Source organism: Manacus candei, unplaced genomic scaffold (genome assembly GCF_025592945.1).
Source record: "Manacus candei isolate 608988 ecotype Guabito, Panama unplaced genomic scaffold, ASM2559294v1 h1tg000019l, whole genome shotgun sequence".
NCBI classification, from domain to species: domain Eukaryota; kingdom Metazoa; phylum Chordata; class Aves; order Passeriformes; family Pipridae; genus Manacus; species Manacus candei.
Genome location: NW_026138067.1, coordinates 2,064,247 through 2,083,898, shown reverse-complemented (window position 1 = coordinate 2,083,898; position 19,652 = coordinate 2,064,247). Strand labels below are relative to the sequence as shown.

Genomic DNA, 19,652 nt, shown 5'->3' with positions numbered 1-19,652 from the left:
CAAGTTAATGGGCACAGATTTACAGGCCTTGTGGACTCGGGAGCCGATGTTTCCATCATAAAGGACTCCGAATGGCCACTTAACTGGCCCACTGTTTGCCCAGCTGCAACCATTCAGGGGGTAGGAGGCACACAAAGGCCCAGACAGAGTGCCCAAGTACTCACTGTCTTGGGGCCAGAGGGACAAATAGCCAAGGTAGCTCCTTTTGTTGCTCCCATTCCGTGTACACTGTGGGGGAGGGATGTTCTCAGGTAGTTTGGCACAGTCATGCAAATTCCTCCTGCAAGCAGTCAGGTTTTTCAATAGGGGCCATTGGTCAGCCATCCCAAGTACTGATTAAGCTGGTCTGGAAAAGTGAGCAGCCAGTCTGGGTGGACCAATGGCCTATGAAAAAGGAACAGCTTGAACATTTAAGAGAGCGTGCAAGGGAACGGTTAGAAGTAGGAAATATTGTGCCAACAAACAGTCCCTGGAATACTCCCGTGTTTTGCATTCCCAAGAAAAGTGGAAAGTGGAGGATGCTGCAGGACTTAAAGGGCAGTAAACGCAGTCATAGAACCGATGGGAGTGTTGCAGTCAGGACTGCCTCACCCACTGTGCTCCCAGCAAATTGGCCACTAGTGGTAATTGATTTAAAGGACTGTTTCTTTACCATCTTCCTACACCCTGAGAATGCGCCAAGGCTTGCTTTTTCCATCATGGCCTTAAACAATGCACAGCCCATGCAAAGCTATTGCTGGGTTGTCCTTCCTCAGGGAATGCAAAATAGCCCGACGAGAAATCAAACAGTCATCATACACCGTTATGTAGATGACATACTAATAACCACAGCTACAGGAAATGAACTGCCATTTGTTATTACTGCTCTAATCAAAGCTGTCCAAGATGCAGGGTTACAGGTTGCTCCAGAGAAGATCAAGCGATCACAGCCCTGGACTTGGATGGAAAATCATGCAGCAGGAAATTTCTCCACAACCACCGCAGCTTGAGGTAAAAAACACTTTAACCTTACATGAGTTGCAAAAACTTCTGGGAGCCATCAACTGGTTAAGGCCTGTTTTAGGCATAACCACAGAGGAGCTACACCCTCTATTTAAGCTGCTAAAGGGGGACTGCAGCCTAAAGTCTAACAGGTCTCTGACAGCAGAGGCGAAGCAGGCGTTAGACATTTGTGCCAAGGCAATAGAGGGCAGACAAGGCAGAAGGAGAAATACTGAACTGCAAATCTGCCTGGCCCTTTTTCCCAGCAGGTACCAGCCATTTGCACTTTTATTTCAGTGGGATCAGACTGAGAAAGACCCACCACAAATTTTAGAATGGCTGTTTCTGCCCCACACACCACCTAAAACTGTGTGGACTACTAATGAAGTGTTTGCCAAGCTTGTCATTAAAGGCAGAGGACAACTACAAGAACTAGATGGAAGAGACACTACTGTCATCTACATCCCAGTTACAAAGGACAACTTCAATTGGATGCTAGCTGAGGATGTAGGATTCCAGGCTGCCCTGGCAGGCTTTGATGGTGACATTTCAGTACATCTCCCTAAACACAGATTGTGAGCAGAAATTGGTAGTTTACCTTTAAAGGTCACAACCAGATGCAAACATGAACCAGTGAAAGGCCTCATGGTTTTCACAGATGCATCTGGAAAAACACGAAAAGCTGCAATGACTTGGGTAAATCCTGACACAGGACAATGGGAAGGAGAGGTACAGACCATGAACCAAGGTTCTGTACAGGTTCTGGAACTGGCTGCCATTTGCATTGCCTTACGGAAATTTTCTGAACAACCTGTTAATATTGTTACCGATTCCTGTTATACTGCACAGTTAGTCTCCCGTCTCAAGAGTTTGTTTCTTCTAGATATCGTTAACCCTCACCTCTTGTTTGAAATGCGTTCTGTTTCATTTCTTGTGAATTATAGAAGGTTTGATTTCTATATAATGCACACAAGGTGACACACTGACATGACAGGGCCAATAGCTGACGGAAACCGAGAGGCTGACAAAGCAGCTATGTTTAACACCATACCTAGAGTCTTAGAGTAAGTGAAATTGTCTCATTCATTTTTCCATCAGAATGCACGTTCTCTGAAGAGACAATTTCAGATAACACTCAATCAGGCTCGAGACATCCTCACGTCATGCCCAGACTGTCAGAAAATCACACCCATGCCATCTCAGGAAGGCATTAACCCCAAAGGGTTAATGGCAAATGAGATTTGGCAAACTGATATCACACATATCTCCAAATTTGGCACGTTAAAATATGTACATGTATCCATAGATACACACTCACAAAAATAACCACCACAGCACACACAGGGGAAAAGGCCAAGGATGTGATAAGGCACTGGTTCAGTTGTTTTGCTACCCTTGGTACCCCACAACAGATCAAAACCGATAATGGACCAGCTTTCATCTCAGAAGAGGTAAGAAATTTCCTGTCAGAATGGGGAATTTCACATGTCACAGGTATCCCACACTCACCAACTGGACAGGCAATCGTGGAAAGGGCACATCGCACACTGAAAGACATGTTAGCTAAACAAAAAAAGGGGGAATCAGTCTGTAGCCTGCAAGAACGTCTGTGGAAAGCCACGTATGTTATCAATTTTTTAAATTGTGACAGCGCTGAAAGAAGCAGGTACGAAAGGTGTCAGAGACTGAAATGGTTGATGATTTATGCATTCTAGGAGACTTTTGCAGGCTTTTGACTTGCATGATACCTCTGATGAACAGTCGAGCCCCTCCCTCCCTCCAGTGCTGAAGGTGTGAAGTCCTGAAAAAGCAAGAGCTGACCTTGCAGGCTTTTGACTATTGATGCATCTGATGGGCAATCAAGGCCCTCCCTCCCTCCAGTGCTGGAGGTGTGAAGTCCTGAAAAGACAAGAACTGACCTTGCAAGCTTTTGACTATTGATATGTCTGATGGGCAATCAAGACCCTCCCTCCAGTGCTGGAGGTGTGAAGTCCTGAAAAGGCAAGAACTGACCTTGCAGGCTTTTGACTATTGATACATCTGATGGGCAATCAGGACCCGCCCTCCCTCTGCTAAACTTGAAAGGCGGGAACCAGGCGAAACACAAAAGACACAGCACAAGGCCTAGAAGATGCCTCAGGTGGACTAAGCCCAAAAAAGGAAAAACAACCCCTCATGCCAGGGAGGTGCCAGAGCATGCTGAGGGTATATAAACTGACTGGTGACTTTGAGAATTTGGGAGTTCTCCTTCTCCCCCACCGCCTGCGAATCAAGACCATCGCTCTCAAGCATCGCTGGATCCAGTGGGCGGTGACTATGTCCATTTCTTTTATACTCTCAGCTTCTCTTTTCCCTTACTCTCATCCTGGTTTTCCTCTCCCCTACACAGTTTCTCCCCCCCCCAAAAGGGGTTCTTTTCTTTTCTCTTACTCTCCCTGGCTCTTACCCTGCCTTTCTCTCCCCTATGCATTTTTCTCCTCCCCAGAAAGGTTATGACAGCACCCAAAAGTGTTAGCTTACCTATTGATTATGACAGCACCCAAAAATGTTAACTTACCTGTTGATTCAAAATTGTTAAAATAAATCTTATCAATATATATTTTCATACACCGATTATTTAGTGTCGTTTCGCTTTAATCCACCCCAAAGGAATTTTTGATAAAACCTGGGTTACCCCCCCCCTCTTTTCCTGGGGCGGGTCGTAACAAAAGGCAGCACAAGCCTCAGGCTCTCGCCTCTCCCAAACCACCAGTCATGGTAAGAGATTTGATTTCAGGGCAGTGGATGGGACTGTTACATCTCGTCACTTGGGGATGAGGCTATGCCTGTGTGGCTGCAGGAAAAGAGCTTAAATGGATCCCTTCCAGGTGTGTTAGACCCTACCTAGGTACACAACCACAGCAGCAAGAACCAGAGTAACGCAGAAGTTATAAAAGAGTTATGTTTACGCTTCAGGTTTACATTTAAGGACGACCAGTGTAGGAAAAAGCAGTCTGTAAAAATCTGTGAATCTGTGTGTGATGAATGGAATGACGGCTGTCAGTGAATGAGAGCGTGGATGAATAAGAGAGTTGTTTGACTGGACAAGCATATTAAACACAAAAACACCTCACAAAAATAACACTACCTTCACCACATGGTCACTTTAAGAGAATTTAGTTTTGCTAAGCTTAGCCTGTTTCTTAAATAAAGTTGAACTCCCCAGTTATTTAGAACCCTCAGATTAATAAAGATTATAAGTATGCACGGTTGAGCTAAGACCCCTAAGTCAATAAAGTTATTTTTCCAAGTTGCACTACCCTTTAGGAATATAAGGAAGTTTTATAAAGTTTACCACAGATGTATAAGAGGCCAAAGCAAGCGATGTGCTGGGTCATTGCAAGCTTTGGTAGTTTACAATGTACTGTTCTGATTGTTTGCATTGTTGTTGTTGCATTGTTTTCGTGAGAAGGGGGTGATGTAGGAGGCGTGTCCCAGGGGCAGGGGAACCAGGGGACATGCGCAGGGACAGACAACCCCATTGGTTAGAAGGTCACATGGTTTTAGGGGATAAAAGGAAGCGCCGAATTTGAAATAAACCTCTTTGATGTCCACCTCACGAAGAGCGGACTGCATTTCTTTATCATATAAAGACCGCAACATTACGAGTCCCAATGAAAACCTCCAAGAATCACCACGAAAACATAAAAAATCCAACTCAAAATCCCTGATAAAGGACAAGCCCCAGAAAAACGAGCACGGTGGGAGGGAGAAAAGTGGCGTGGGGAACACGCGGTCTTTGCAACAAGGCAATGGTGGGGGGAAGGGCACTTGCGCACGCACGGGGTTGAGGCACGCAGGGGATGAACGCGGGAACGCACGCCGTGTGGAAGAACAGTGCACAAACTTTTCACGCATGCTCCGTCGGTTCCGCCCCCTAGCTGAGATATCTTGGCCTGCTAAGAAACCCCAATACCTGTTTTGCTAGAAGAACATTTTAAGAGCACTGGCTAAAATCATGTTCTGTTCTGCTCATGGGACCAAAGGCCTTATTATAGAAAGAACAGGAGTAGTATACACATGGTAATAAATTAGGTAAACTGGACGTTTGAATACGATATAGAAGTCCCAAAGCCGGGATTTTGCAAGTTTGACAAATTCAGGTCACCTAACAAAGAAAATTGAAGAGATCAAATTGAGGAAGATATCCATGGCGACCACCAGAGGGATGAAGGCTTGAGGAAAAGACCCCCTGAGTAGAAGACTGCGTATGTCTGGAAAGACTCCACTCAGAGACTAGCCTACTTATTAATATGTATAATAAATGACGTAACCATGTATCTAAAGTGTATAAAATGGCTTAGTTTTGCACTTTCAAGTCGAACACGTCCAGCATGAGTTGGCTTGTTGCCAACATTGAATAAACAAATACCTTGCTGCTTAAAGATACAAAAGACTGAGCAGTTCGTCATACCGAGGTTTTTCGGCATCATGATCATGGAGGTAATCACACACGCTATTCACGAGTGTGAAACGTGTGGAAATCAAGCGAGCCACGCGAGTAAAATCTCCCTGGAATAGAGGGCAGTGGCTGGATTTCCAGTATGGTGAGGCCTGGCAAACTGACTACACTGGACCATTGCCACAAACGCCAAGGCAAGAGCTACATAACATGGTGGAGGCAATGACTGGCTGGTTGGAAACATATCCTGTAAACCAGGCCACTGCTTGAAACACCATCCTAGGCCTCGAGAGGCACATTCTGTGGCGACATGGGACCCCAGAGAGAATTGAGTCAGATAATGGGACTCACTTTCAGAATAACCTTATAAGCTCTTGCGCAAAGAAACATGGCATCGAGTGGATATACCACATCCCTTATCACCCACAAGCCTCTGCAAAGATTGAGAGGTATAATGGACTGTTGAAGACTATGTTAAGAGTGTCAGGTAATGGGACATGGAAGCATTGGGAGGCAAATTTAGCTGAAGCCACTTGGTTGATCAACACTAGAGGATCTGCCAACCGCCCTGGTCCTGCCCAAACAAAATCCCTACACACTATGGGAGGAGATAAGGTCCCCCTACAACACAAGGGAAGTGACTGGGGACGTTGGTGTGGGTTTCTCCTCCCATGAGGAGAGGCAAACCCATCTGTTGGATTGTCTTTGCTCAGGGACCAGGGTGTACCTGGTGGGTAATGCGTGAAGATGGGGAGACCTGGTGTGCGTCTCAAGGAGATTTAACCTTAGGGGAAAGATAATATGTGTTTAAGTTGTATGTTGCAGGAAGTAGAGTAGCAGGACAATGAAGAGCGAATTTTGTGAGGAGGAAGAAGAGTGATAGTGACCTGAGCTGGGCTGGTGCCCAATGACAGTGCTACTTCTACTGTCCTGGGTACCCATCCTGATAGAATGGAGCCCAAGATCTGGAGAGGTGGAAGAAGGCCATAAAGTAGAAAAAATAATATCTATCTATGAAAGCACAGGAGATAGTCAGAATATATATATATATATGTGTGTGTATATATATATATATATATATATATATATATATATAATGTGGGATCTGAGTATGAAGCAAATGCTATGGAATAAGAGGTGGAGATTCTATTTTGTCTCACTGAGCTGGAGTTCATTTCCCCACAGTAGCCCTCACAGTGTGTTGCATTGGTAACTAGAAGGTTGTTGATAATATACCAGTGTTTTGGCTACTGCTGAGCACAGCATCAGCACTGTAACATTCCTTCTAGCAGGGGACACAAGTAGGCCAGCTGACACAAGCTAAGCAAAGGGATATTCCATACCATATGGCATCAGCTCAGATACAAAGGCTAAGGAAAGAAGCAGGAAGGGAGCCATTCATTGTTTCCAATGGCTGCCTGCTAAGAAACCACTATGTGTTTTGAAAGCCCTGTTTCCCAGGAAGTGGTTGGATGTTGCTGCTGGTGGAAAGTAGAGCATAAACCTTGTTAATTTTTCTCTTTGCTTTTGCATGCACAAGTTTTTACTTTTTTTGCTTTAGTAAATGCCCTTATCCCAATCACAAATTGTTTTCCATCTTATTCTCTGTCCCTTTTTCCGGCTGGGAAGGGGAGTGATAGCTCAACTGGATGGATACTTGGTGTACAGCCAAGGTCAACCCACTACACTCTGTCACCCTCTGATGCCAGTGCCAGGCTCTGGCACACCCTGCAGGCTCCTGAGCACTAATACAGATGTCTGAAGTCCAAGTGATTGAGCAAATATTCATCTGCTGTGGATATTAATGTTCAAGTAGCCTTAAATATGCCAAAAGAAAATTAAGGATACTCTAGGTATTTATACATGCTTTAAAGATACTGAGTACCGAATGGACTGGTCTTATGCATAAAGGACCCTGTAGAAATAGCTGATACTTTCACATATAAAAGCTTCAAATTTTCAAATAAAATGTAGATCCCCTCCCACAAACTCCAAGTTACTCACACATCTATTTAAAAGGTTCTAGGTTGTTCTGTTACCTTGGGCTTTGGTATTAGTCTCTTAAGTGTGTATGAGCTTGGGAAATTCAAGAAGTTCTAAAGCAACAGTCAACCTCACCTGAAGCTGTTACATAGCAGAATTACAATTTAAAGTGCTTGCTTCCACCTTTGAAACAAGATCTCCTACAGATTATAAACAAAAAAAATTATTAATTTCTATTACTGACTTGCTAATTCTACTATTCACTTTTCCCAAAATTAAGTACATCCCAAATGCCATTACTTATCAATCATATTTGCTTTCTCATGCTTTAAACATAGATACTCCAAGATTGTTTCCTTCCTGGTCCATTATAGTCTGTATCTCTGACTCTAAAAGAGTTCAGTAAATAATGCATTGAAGAGATAATAAATCAAGTCTCCTTCCCCCTTTTTATAAAAATACATTTGCCAATTACTGGTTTTAACTCCCAGTGTTCCTGCAGAAAAAAATTCTCCCATTTGTTTTTATGCCCCCAAAGGAAATACAGTTGTAATTTAGACTTTAAAAGAAAACAAGTGAATCGGAAACGATATAAAGTTTACCAATCATCCGAAGGAAGTAGAGAAGTTTGTCAGAAGCCAGTATTAGAAGAAAACATTTTTTGAGCTTACTACTGTTTAGATAACTGTAACTTCTCTAGGCTTTCTTTTTACACTCTCTAGTCGTGTCAGAGGACGGAAATTCATTGACTTCTTGCTTCCCTCTGTAGTAGTTAATCGGCAGTCCTTCTGCAGCCCCTTTAGCAGCTCCATTAACTCCCGTTTTTCCAGCTCTGCCTGCTCCAGCTCCTGACGGTGCTGTCTCTCTGCAGCCATCAGAGAGCGTACATCTGACATCAGTCGTGATATCTGACTCTGAAATGGAAATGCAAATTTACTGCAAGAAATAAACCCTTTTCTAATGATGGTGGGATGAAGCTGAACAGGCCATGCATACAGAACAATGGATTATAAAGAATAAGCAACACTGAAATAATTTTTTGATAGTGGAACAAATGTAAACAATCTGACACAATCCAGCATTCCCCTTCTGGGATTGTCTCGTTTTAAAGATTCCAATACAGTTTTTCAAAAAGTTTCTTTTAAAGTATGATAAGAAACAGCAGATTTACCCAGTTCCTGCTTATATTTTCTATTTCAAGACCCCAGTCAAAATAAAGTTTGGGTTATGTTCAGATACATTCTTCGTGGATTTAACATCAAATCCAGTAGAAACTAAAATGTAAACTATAAAGCACATCCATTGTTTTGGGCTTTACAAACTATTATTCTGTGATAAAACAACAACTGGATGAATGAAAAGATAAGGCAGTCTTGCTTTTTACTTGATGACATTTATGGTGCAACTTTCCACCCTTCTGACCACAGCTGGAACACAGTGTAAACGACACCGTTGGCAGTAGTGCTCTGTGTCAGCTCTGGATTAAGCTACTTTGGATAGCATCAAGAAAAGGAGCTGGATATTTATTTACACCTGATTTGTGATCTCTGCTCTGAGTTTACAGACACTGAAAATCCACAATGTTACATATGCACAGAACACTGCAATCCTTGCAAGGGGTACCCAGGTGAGCTCCAAGTCAACTTGAAGCAGATAAGCCACGGGAATACAGCATTCAGCCTGCTTCTCCACAGACCTGATTAACCTGATAAAGCTTTGCCAGCTTTGCTTCCCATACTTAATGTCATTCTCCTCTGTACAAGACTATTATTTACAAAATAAGAGACTGCTACCACTCGAAAAGCTAGACTGTTAAGAGAGGAAAAAAAAGAAAGGAAAATGATCATATTTACCTTTAGTTCTTCAATTTCATTTTGCAGAATACTCTCTTTTTGGACCATATGCCTTCTCTGTGAATCTAACCTTGACTCCATCTCATGTTTTGCCTCCTCCACTCTGCAGATCATTTCTGACCTAAAAAATTTATTTCTCCTTGTTAAGTCTTGTAAGTATGGAAAAGAATGCTTTTCAAATTCCAGAAAGCCTTCTTGCAATGGCCTTATCTGATTCCCTTCAAACTCTACAAGGCACACCTGTAGAGGCATGATTTATTAATCTAAAAACAACTAGCATAAAGAAGTGCATCTTGCCCAGGGGGACTAAAGTGCCCGTGAGCAGTCTATAGAGGGTCAACTGTATCATATTCCTGAAGCAATTTTATGAGCTCAAAAACATGGTCTTGAGGGTCTTTTCCAGCCTTAATGATTCTGTGGTTCTGTGTACTCCTGTCTCTTTCAGGGTGCACACTAAATGACAGTATGCACTAAACCATATCTAATCACTCACCAAACCTAATCACTCAAACAGCTTTACATCCAAAAAACTAGCTTGTACTACATTAACCTGAGTTCAGAAATAGGTAGAAGAATCCCTTGTGTCTCAATGCATTTAAACCACATCTGAGCCTGACTTCACAGCAATGTTCAAGAGCACAACACTTAGAGAGCTGAAAGATAGAAATGGGAGGGAGCATGAGAAAAAAAAAAAAAAGAGTGCAACTGGAATTTAATGGAAAGGGAAAGCTACAGAAACATACATAAGAGGAAAAGGAATATGCTGGTAAGAAGAGTCATATTCACTTATTGTTATTTATCTATCAGAACTTTAACAAAAAATGAAAATTAGATCTTCAGCAATTTAATCTACCTGTATCTGTCAAAATAATTACAGATTTTTATCTTCTGCATCTGTAAAAACATAAACTTAATATAATTATTAAATAATGTGAGTTTGGGTCCGTAACAGGTCAACAGAAAAATTAAATCGCCAACTTAAGTCCAGGTTTCTTAGGATTTTGTCATTTTATATAGTAAGCTCACAGTTTTGTTCAACTGTAAGCAATAGTATTTTATGACTTATAGCAACCTAGACAAAAAAAAAACAAAACAGAAAAGGAATCAAACCAGCAAGAATTTAAAGTCTATGCTGACACATAATAAAACTGGTCCATTAGTATCAAGTAATTAATAGACCATTTAACACACACCAGGATCCAGCACTAGTATTTGAAGTGCTTTATGCAGTGATTTTAAGCCCAGACTAAAACAAACACCAAAGAAGCAGAAGATTTGTACCGAAGCAGTTCCAGCTCCGTTCTTAGCTCTGCTACACAATTGTGCTGTGTGTCTTCTGCGCTGAGAATGGTGTAACCACAGCCATTGGGGCACTCACGGCTCCGGTACTCACACACGGCCAGGTGACCATCCAAGTTACGGCGCTCGATCTGCACTGTACAACCTGAACAAGGACGAGGAAGGTGAGCCAGTCCGTTACAACTAACAGAAGCATCTGGATGAATTCCAAACAAAAACACTCAAGAAAGGAAGCTGCAAAAAGTGATTTCTTTAGAACATGATATATGACAATTATACACACATAGCTAGTACGACAACACTGTTAAGAAATCTTAAGATATTTATCCATTAACTGAAAATAGAGATCGGAAGGAGGTATTTTCTGTAAAGTCTTCTGCTGCTGGTCTGGTATTAAAGCAACTTCCATAATGACAATGCTGATGCCAATCTAAGACACTGGCAGCTTGCATGTGCTTCCATCATAGATTGCAGAGACTGGAATTGATGAAGAGTGCACATGCGTAAAAAAATATTAGGTTATCAAATTTAGGGAAAAAAGCCTAAAGATATGTAGTAAGAAAGACGGAATGTAACCTTGTTTTCCTGACAGTTTGTTGGTCTTGTCTATAATGTACTAGACCACATAAATAAGAAAGAACATTTACGTATGAACATTCAATACCTCATACAAGAATTGAAACATTTCCACACAAATTCTAGGATACAAACTTTGCAATTCCAGAGCGATTAAAAGTAAAATGTAAAGAATCAAAAATTAACACTATATAAATTATTGTTATATTTAACAGTCTCAACCTGAAGTTTGTAGTCTTAACATTTAATCTTTGAGGACCTGTGTGTTGTAATACACAACTGCATTTAATTTGAAGAGAAAAATCAACATAAGGGAACTGAAACAACAGAGTAATGAAACTTTCCAACAAACCATATCAGAAAATGACAAAAGAGCCCTCTAGAAGAGCTTTAGTAATAAATATAATGATTTATAATTGAGGTACTCAAAATACACTCCAGTGTATTCTTAGGAGAGAGTTCAAGAGATGTAAGAACCCTCATACTCTGAATACATGAGTTACCATCAGGCATGGTAACTCTCTAGACCCTGCTTCTGTAGGCATTAGAATAGGTGAATCTGAAGCATCTGCAGGAGTCACTTACTGCTGAGAGAAATTATAACTTCCAGTAGAGCAATTCTAGCACCTTAATCATCTCATAATTAATTACAGTGGCAGATTCAACTATGCCCTTAGCATTATTAATTAGAAATTAACTTTATCTAGAAACATACAACTGGGAAATTTTAGCAGCCTTTTAAAAGGCATGTTTCTTCCTCAGAAGGTGTAGGCTTGTTTTAAATAAACACCTCAGCATGAACAAAACAATTCTAACAAGAATTTAGCTTAGAACAATTCTTATTTCCAAGACACATTTTTGTTAAAACCATGAGACAGAGAGAGCACCAGGCAACCAGTTGTTATATAAATAAATTGTGACCCATGAGTGTTCTGCAGGTGCTACTGCATTCATTCAAACATCAGAATATGCAGTCAGAATTGCAAAACCAATGCATTACTACATTTCATACATTTGAAGTCCATCATACTCATCCATTTTGATTAGTTCTTGGATAAGAAACAGCTTTTAATCATTGTGGCTGATATAAATTGGTACCATGTTTTGTTCAAAAACACTGCTGTAAAGAGCAGATCATGCCAAAGCTTTGAATTTCTGTTTGAACATAATGGCCATTACTGCAGTTCTGTTGACAGGAAGATTACAAACACATCTTTTCTAAACATAAAGGATTCAACTTCTTTGAATGTTACTCACCAGCATTGGAGCAAGGAATCTGACTGTACTCACACTCCCTTTCATGCCTGTCTATAGACTCCAGAGAACAAACCATTTCACAGCCGTACTCTCTGTTTCTGCAATGCAGCTGAAGACGGTTTAGATCATTTTTCATGTATCTATGTTCAAAGAAAAAGAATTTGTTCTTAAATCTTGGAACATTATTACAAAACTTTATTTTCAACTTTAGGACTTCCTAATTCCTCCATTAGGAAAAATTGTGAGCAACCAGTTTAATTTTTTAAAAAGAATTCATGTGACCGTATCAGAAAAAAACCCCAGCTTGAAAGAAAAAATGTTAAAGGAAAATTCAGTCTCCAAAAATAATGTGCAAATGAAATCTTTATTTTTCAATAATTTCTAACTGTGACCTTTCACTGACTCATCAGATATTACCAATAACAAACACCAAGGCTACTCATTCATCATTTAAGTTTTGTATTTCTAAATGTGCTAAACTAAACAAACTACATTGAATACAGACAAAATAATCTAAAAATTAAACTCTAGTGCTCTGTCTACACTGTAGTTAACTTCCAGACAGTAAAATCTCATTAATAACAAAACTAGGTTGTGAGTACTAATGAAGTAAATTTAACACCTGCAGCTGAAGACTTTAAACATAACATAATTCTTAATCTGAGGAAGATTAGACAATGCAGGTGTTAAACAGCAAGGAGCATCTACTGATGAAACTCTGTCGTGCAGGCAATAACAGGAATTAAAAGTTTAAAACAGAATAGTTTGTTTGGAAAGGACCAACAACAATCATCTAGTCCAAGTGCCTGACTAGTTATGGAAGGCACTTGTGAAAACAGCCTGCTTTACATGATAAGGTGTCTCACAACAGGCATTCTTTTGTCTAAAGATTTTTTTTTTTTTTAAAGAATTTGAAGGTCAGAAGTTTGGTTCATATCTCCAGGAATTATTCATTACAAACCCCACTACAGTATAAGACTGAAAAGAAAGAAGATACAGCGTAGTGACTGTTGTCCAGAGTTGCTTTGCTTGCTTTCTCTAAAATAAAGCATGGAATGTTTTGATGCTGTAGAATGCACTCAGAATAATATCCAGACAGATATCTAGAAATGGCATTCAAGATATAAAAAGCTAGAGAATAAACTAGTTCTTTCAATTTTGAAATCTAAACACCCTGAAAGTTAGGAAATGCTAATGCTTTTATGCAAGTGATCAGTTTCTGCCACAGGCATACTGGATAAAGACAGTCCGAGTGAGTAAATGACAAGAGATGAAGCTGAGCAAGCAAAATTGATAAATCCTAAATTCATGTAATTTCAACATACAGCAAGATTGTGGAATACCTGTAGAGAGGCCGTAGCAAAGACACATCAATTGCTTGTCTGTCTTCAGGGCAGTTACTGTGATGAACAAGCCAGCCATGGATGCAGGCAGTGCAGAAAGCGTGTTCGCAGGGAGCCTGCAATGGATTCTCTAACACGTCTCGGCAGATGGAGCACAACAGCCCTTCGTTAACGTAGCCCACAAAACGCTCAATGTCATAACCCATGCTCTCCACACACTTTCAACCTATTAAAAAAAACCCCTACATAGAAGTAAAGCCATCTTTGTGCTCAATCTGTATGTTATATCCACGAAAAGGCCTGAAAGTGATTCTAGGAACATGGGGACCTTAATGTGAATAAAGAACTTCACAGATGTGAATGCAAACACATACTTTGGAGACTTTGAGGTTTCAGTGAGAATTTGAGGACTGTACTGTTGGACATCAGAATTCCAATTTTATATCAATATTCTCTGAATTCTGAAAGCAAAGACTTTAGCAGATAGTTGAGCTGCACTTGTTCTGAACTCTGTTATTGAACGTAACTGTAGCAGCCGCTGTGAAACATACAGTTTCTGTTTACATCAACTCTACTTGAAGCAGAAATATCATTGAAGCTCAAATGCAAATGTCTGCTTTCTGTTTTAATGCCTTTTATGTAATGCCTTACAAGCTTACAAAACTGTGTCCTTACAGACAATAGCTGTGGCACTTTCAACTAGCAGATCATGTATTTATGAACTGTGCATCCCTTAAGATATGAATTTCATACTTTCATACTGCAAAAAAAAAAGAATAAGATTCTCTTTTCATTGTAGACTTCCATTCCAGAGGGAACAGCATGAAATCTCCACATGCCTAAAGAAATACTTAATATTCAGGAAGTAAAAGAAGCCAAAACTGCAGCTAACCCTGAAATCATGAGGAGGTACTGTCTTCTCCTGCACAGTTTATTTTATAAAATGGAGTAGCCTTTAAATGGATTTGAAAGCTTTGTGAAGAAGAACTAATGGGCAATCCGTCTTCATCAAAATCCTATAATGAAAAGGCTAGTGGAACTCAGTAAGATTTCACAGAACTCATTTAAAAGAATATGTTTTAGGTTCCACACTGCTCCTTAACATACAAAATTACTTTTGTAACCCCACTGAGACTTGTAAAAGAGGTTTACATTAGTTATGAGGTTTTCTAAATAAAACAGAAACAGAAGATATCCTACCTTCGTAGATTTTACCACATATATATGTAGTTTGTATGTATATTTCTGAAGTATACTTAGAAACAGTTTTCTGATCAGTAAGGCATATAATACCTCCTTCAGTGTCTCTTCACTGCTTTATTATGCCTAGGAGAAAAATTAAAAAGAGTAAGGTTCAGTAGTGTTTCCTAAGTTACTGAGTCCTATGTCTAACCAGCCAGTTACTGAATAGATGCTACCCTAACAGCCCATTAAAACCAAGTTTTCCAAAGCAAGCCACTGAAAAACCCACAACACAAGAGATCTGACTAGACTGCGGGGGAAAAAAAAATCATCAGTCTCTCTTTCAATCATTACTGATGCAGATACTTATCACACAACTGAACATCCTGCTGCCATTCAATTTTGAAGCCAGTTTTGTTTGTAAGACTGAAGACAACAGAATTCAATATCCTTGAAAAACAGCAACTGAAATCTGGTAAAATTATATTCCTCAAAAAGATGGAAGTTTCTTATCTCATCTGTTTTTAACCAGGCATGACATGCAGTTAATTTTTAAAACAGAACTATTATAGTCAGGTTCATTGCATTGAGAAATATCATTGCTCTGATGTGTAGCATAACTTGCTACACAAGCTTGTTCACTTAAAACAAAAAAGGTATAGCAAAACATAAAGGATACCATTACTTAAATCTCTTAAGTTGATATATAGCAATTGCAAGGATCTCTAAGGACTAACACCAAATTTTGTTCTGAAGAGAAAAAAGAACTCTGCAATTCCTCTTCATGAATACAACATAAAACTGGAATTCAGAAGTTTTTATATATCTGAGTATCAAAGCATATCTTCACTGATTATGAAACGTGCTTGTTTTAAAAGGGCATTTGCTAAGACTAAAGTTAATAAAAGCTATAATAACAGCACACATAACACAAGCAGGGGTGCACATTACCCGAACACAAAACACATCATCTGCTGCATGGTTTCCATATTGTGCTGTGTTTCTACTGGCACGTTTATGGAGCAGCCAGCACCAAGGCTTGCAGAGATGCTTGAGCCAGCTTTAGATTAGCTGGGACACCTATCAGCCATGTCACCGACTGAGTGTTGCACAAAAGCAGGGAGTGCAATCCACACAGGCTCCTGACCATGTCCCTGGCACATTTTACAGGCTGTGTTTAACCCTGTGCTTCTGTGGCTACATTGTCACCAACAATATACTGCAAGTTAAATTTACAGGTATCTCGGTTATGCTGTTCCTTCCTCCACAGCATAGACTTCTATGTCTTAAAAGAATCTTTTTTAGTTTATCATCTTAGAAGATGCTAAAAATTACTTTTACACCATTGTTCCTTGCATGTTTTTACAGGTCTCCTGCAGACAGAAAACTCAAGATTTTGCCAGTCCAGTGCGAACAAAATGTCATCTTTGCACAAAGCTGTGATTGTAAGAAAAGTGAGGACCACAAGAGAAAGTTTAAAAAGCAGAGAACAATGCTAATTATCAGTAAGGAGAACGTGAAATCAAACATCAGTTTCCAATACTGATGAAAAGATTGAAACATATAGTATGTTTATGCTGGAAGACAAACAGCACACATAGATTCAGTGCTTTGAACTGTGAGCCTGTATTTTGATTTGGTTTGGCTGATCCCAGAGGATTCTGCTTTCAGAAAACTTTCAAGGATGCATAAAAGAAGTCAACAAAACTGTAAGTATTTTTGATGTCCTAGAGTCTCTGTTCACTGGAATTGTGGATGCTGTAAGCTACACTTTGCACACACATTGCTGATCCCTGAGGATCAAGTCTTCAAGAGACTCTTTGGCATCTTTTAACGAGTTTGCAGTCTAACAGAACAGAGGAAAGAATATTTTTATCAAAAGGAAACAAAAACTTTATTTGTGCCTGACAGGAAAATGAAGTGCAACAAATACATATACATGCATATAAATAAATATATGTATGTATAAAGCCCCAAACAAAACTATAGTTCCAATGAAAAGTGGATGGGAACTTTGAGGCAAAAAACACAATGAAGGGGGTTCTAAAGATAACGTTCCAGCTGTTACTGAAGTGCCAGACCTCTTCCAGCAGACTTTTCCTGACCTGAAAAACCAGAAGTTTTATGTTCTTGCCAGCTTCAAGAGATAGACTTCAGTCAAGAGAAAGGCAGAGAGAGAGCATCAGATGAATACCACTCTAGCAGTACAGATCACTTTACTCAGTATTTCCACCAGAAAATGAGCTAATTTACAACCTCTGCTCATTCCCACATACTTCTCTTTCCTCCATTTGGCCTCAAAACTTATTTTTGTATTACAGTTCACCACTTGTCGCTCTCCTGTTTTGTTTGCACCTAAAATCTATTTTGTTGACCATTGTTAGTTGTTTAGCATAAAAAAGTAACTTTTAAATAGAATGAGTCACTTAACATAGTTACAACACTGTGTGATTTAGTATGCTGTTTACTTACATTTATTCGTTTATTATGAGTAAGCCTGAGTTGCTGGAAGCCGGCCACAAGCTGTGGACTTTCACTCAGATATGCTTTTGGCTGGAACAGAGTTAATTTTCTCAGTAATTTTCCTAGTAGCCGGTACAGTGCTGTGTTTTGTCATTAGAATGAGAAGAATGTTGCTAACACACTGATGTTTTAGATGTTGCTAAGTAATGTTTAGCCTAAATCTAGGACTTTCCCATGCTCTGCCGGAGAGCAGGTGCACAAGTAGCACAAACCAGAAGATAAGGAGTTCGCAGCCAACAGCAGAAGCTACAATTCCACAAGATAAGAACAGTTAATGGCTTGCCTGCATGCAGATGGAGAGAGAATCCACTAAGGTGTTAGAAGACCCCAGACCACAAAGCACCAAGACTAGCAAGGCGCATGAAGAACACATGAGGGAGGATGCATAAATTGTAAAGGGTATAATTGCACAGGAATGTCTTTGTCTGGGAGAAAAAATATAAACTATTATATGCTATTTGCTTTCCACTGTTTCACATATATTTTATTTCCCCCTGTTGCTTTTGACAAGCAAAAATCTCCCCTAGACTTCACAGGTATTAACTTCTCAGCAATTGTCATCCCGTGTTGTTTGCCAGGCAGATGCACACCTAAAATCAGCCTTGAGCTATAGAGCTACTCCCTCTGACTGGTGCCCTGTGGAGTCTCATGAACACTGTGTAAGAGAAAGGGAACAGAAGAGAGTAAGAATGAATGGACAGCAATACCAGCTTACACTGGTGTAAACAACTGACTTTTTTCAACAATGAGCAGTATGAGCTACACAGTTAATTTAAGGCCTCTACCAGAAACTAGAACTACTCTGACAAAGAGTAGTTTTACACAACACGTGTCATTGCACTGCAAAACCCACTCAAAACAGAGTGATCGATGCACAACCTGTCTCTCACAGATCAGAGTCCAGAGAGGGGCAACAGAGCTGGTGAAGAGACTGGAGCACAAGTCCTGTGAGGAATGGCTGAGGCAGCTGGGCTTGTTTAAGCTGGAGAAAAGGAAGTTCAGACCTTAACACTCTCTACAACCCACAGAAGGCTGTACCCAGGTGGGGGTTGGCCTCTTCTCAAAGTAACAAGCGAGGACAAGAGGCCATAGGCTTAAGGGGGAGGTTTAGGTTGGACATTAGGAAGAATTTCTTCACAGAAAGGGTGATTAAACATTGGAACAGACTGCCCAGGGAGACTGTTGCGTCACCACCCCAGAGGTGTTTAAGGAAAGACTGGATGTGGCACTCAGTGCCACAGTCTAGTTGACAAGGTGGCATTTGGTCAGAGGTTGGACTCAACAATCCCAGAGGTCTTTTCCAAGCCGACTGTTTCCATGAGTCTGTGTGAGCACCTCTGAGGCTGTGCAGGGCCAGGCTCTGCTACACAGAGGCAGGAGCAGGGTCAGAGGAGCTTCTCTCTCCTCGGGGTCGTGGGAGGGGGAACTTTGCACAGGAAAAAATGGGAAGGCCTCTGGGTGCAGCCTGGAAAGGCACTTCAGGGAAGGGCAATGATCCCGGTCATGGAACACAAAATTGGCTGGAAACATCTGGAGCAGCAACCTGATACTGAGCAACAGCACCCACGTGGCCTCAAGCAGCTACAGATACCCCTAAAGCTGCACACAGACACACAGAGAGCTGCACACAGACACACAGAGAGCTGCACACAGACACACAGAGAGCTGTACCCCCCCCCCCGAGAACTGCACCCGCACACACAAAGCTGCACACACACACACAGCTGCACACACACACACAGCTGCACACACACACACAGCTGCACACACACACACAGCTGCACACACACACACAGCTGCACACACACACACACACAGAGCTGGACACACACAATTACCTTTCCCTTCTGCACACGACGGAGACGCCGCCGCCAGCCCGGCACAGAGGGCGGCGGTCGAACGGGCCCTGACAAACGCTGCGCGCAGCGCCCCCCGCCCCACTCTCGCACGGCCCCGCTGCCCGCCACCCCTGCCGCTCAGGCGATCCCGCTCAGACGATCCCGCCCGGGCCCCCCGGCCCCGCTCCGCCGCCCTCTCACTCACCCGCCGCCACCACCGCCCGGTGTCGCGCAGCCCAGGTTCCCTTTACGGCCGCTCTCGCTTGGCGGCGGCGCGGCACGCGCCCGCTCCGCCATGCTGTGTGTGGCATTGCGCACGCACATTCAGCTCCTCCCAAGGGCGGGAAGGGCCTTCCCAGGGCCCCGCCCACCGCCC

General features: G+C 41.4%; 1 protein-coding gene across 7 annotated transcripts; it reads right to left on the bottom strand.

The window, feature by feature from the left end:
• Positions 1 to 7,986: 7,986 nt before the first annotated feature.
• Positions 7,987 to 19,602, bottom strand: LOC127470123 (RING finger protein 151-like). Of its 7 annotated transcripts, XM_051785299.1 has the most exons (8): positions 19,482 to 19,580; positions 17,388 to 17,468; positions 14,934 to 15,059; positions 13,734 to 13,959; positions 12,391 to 12,530; positions 10,540 to 10,702; positions 9,259 to 9,379; positions 7,987 to 8,319 (listed from the first exon to the last, which is right to left on the bottom strand). In XM_051785299.1, exons 4-8 carry the CDS (start codon positions 13,937 to 13,939, stop codon positions 8,083 to 8,085), a joined length of 867 nt encoding a protein of 288 aa, XP_051641259.1. In that variant the 5' UTR covers positions 13,940 to 13,959; positions 14,934 to 15,059; positions 17,388 to 17,468; positions 19,482 to 19,580; the 3' UTR covers positions 7,987 to 8,082. The 7 variants fall into 7 exon arrangements, with proteins under 7 accessions (XP_051641259.1, XP_051641260.1, XP_051641257.1 ...); XM_051785300.1 differs by lacking the exon at positions 17,388 to 17,468 and having other exon boundaries at positions 13,734 to 13,975; positions 19,482 to 19,602; XM_051785297.1 differs by lacking the exon at positions 17,388 to 17,468 and having other exon boundaries at positions 19,482 to 19,602.
• Positions 19,603 to 19,652: the final 50 nt, after the last annotated feature.

Excerpts from the sequence above, each read along its gene's own strand:
- LOC127470123 (XM_051785300.1), bottom strand. The coding sequence starts at position 13,939 with ATGGGTTATGACATTGAGCGTTTTGTGGGCTACGTTAACGAAGGGCTG. Across the intron at positions 12,531-13,733 it reads TTGCTACGGCCTCTCTACAG|ATACATGAAAAATGATCTAA; the intron begins GTATTCCACAAT and ends CTTTGAACATAG. Across the intron at positions 9,380-10,539 it reads ACGGAGCTGGAACTGCTTCG|GTCAGAAATGATCTGCAGAG; the intron begins GTACAAATCTTC and ends TAAATTTTTTAG.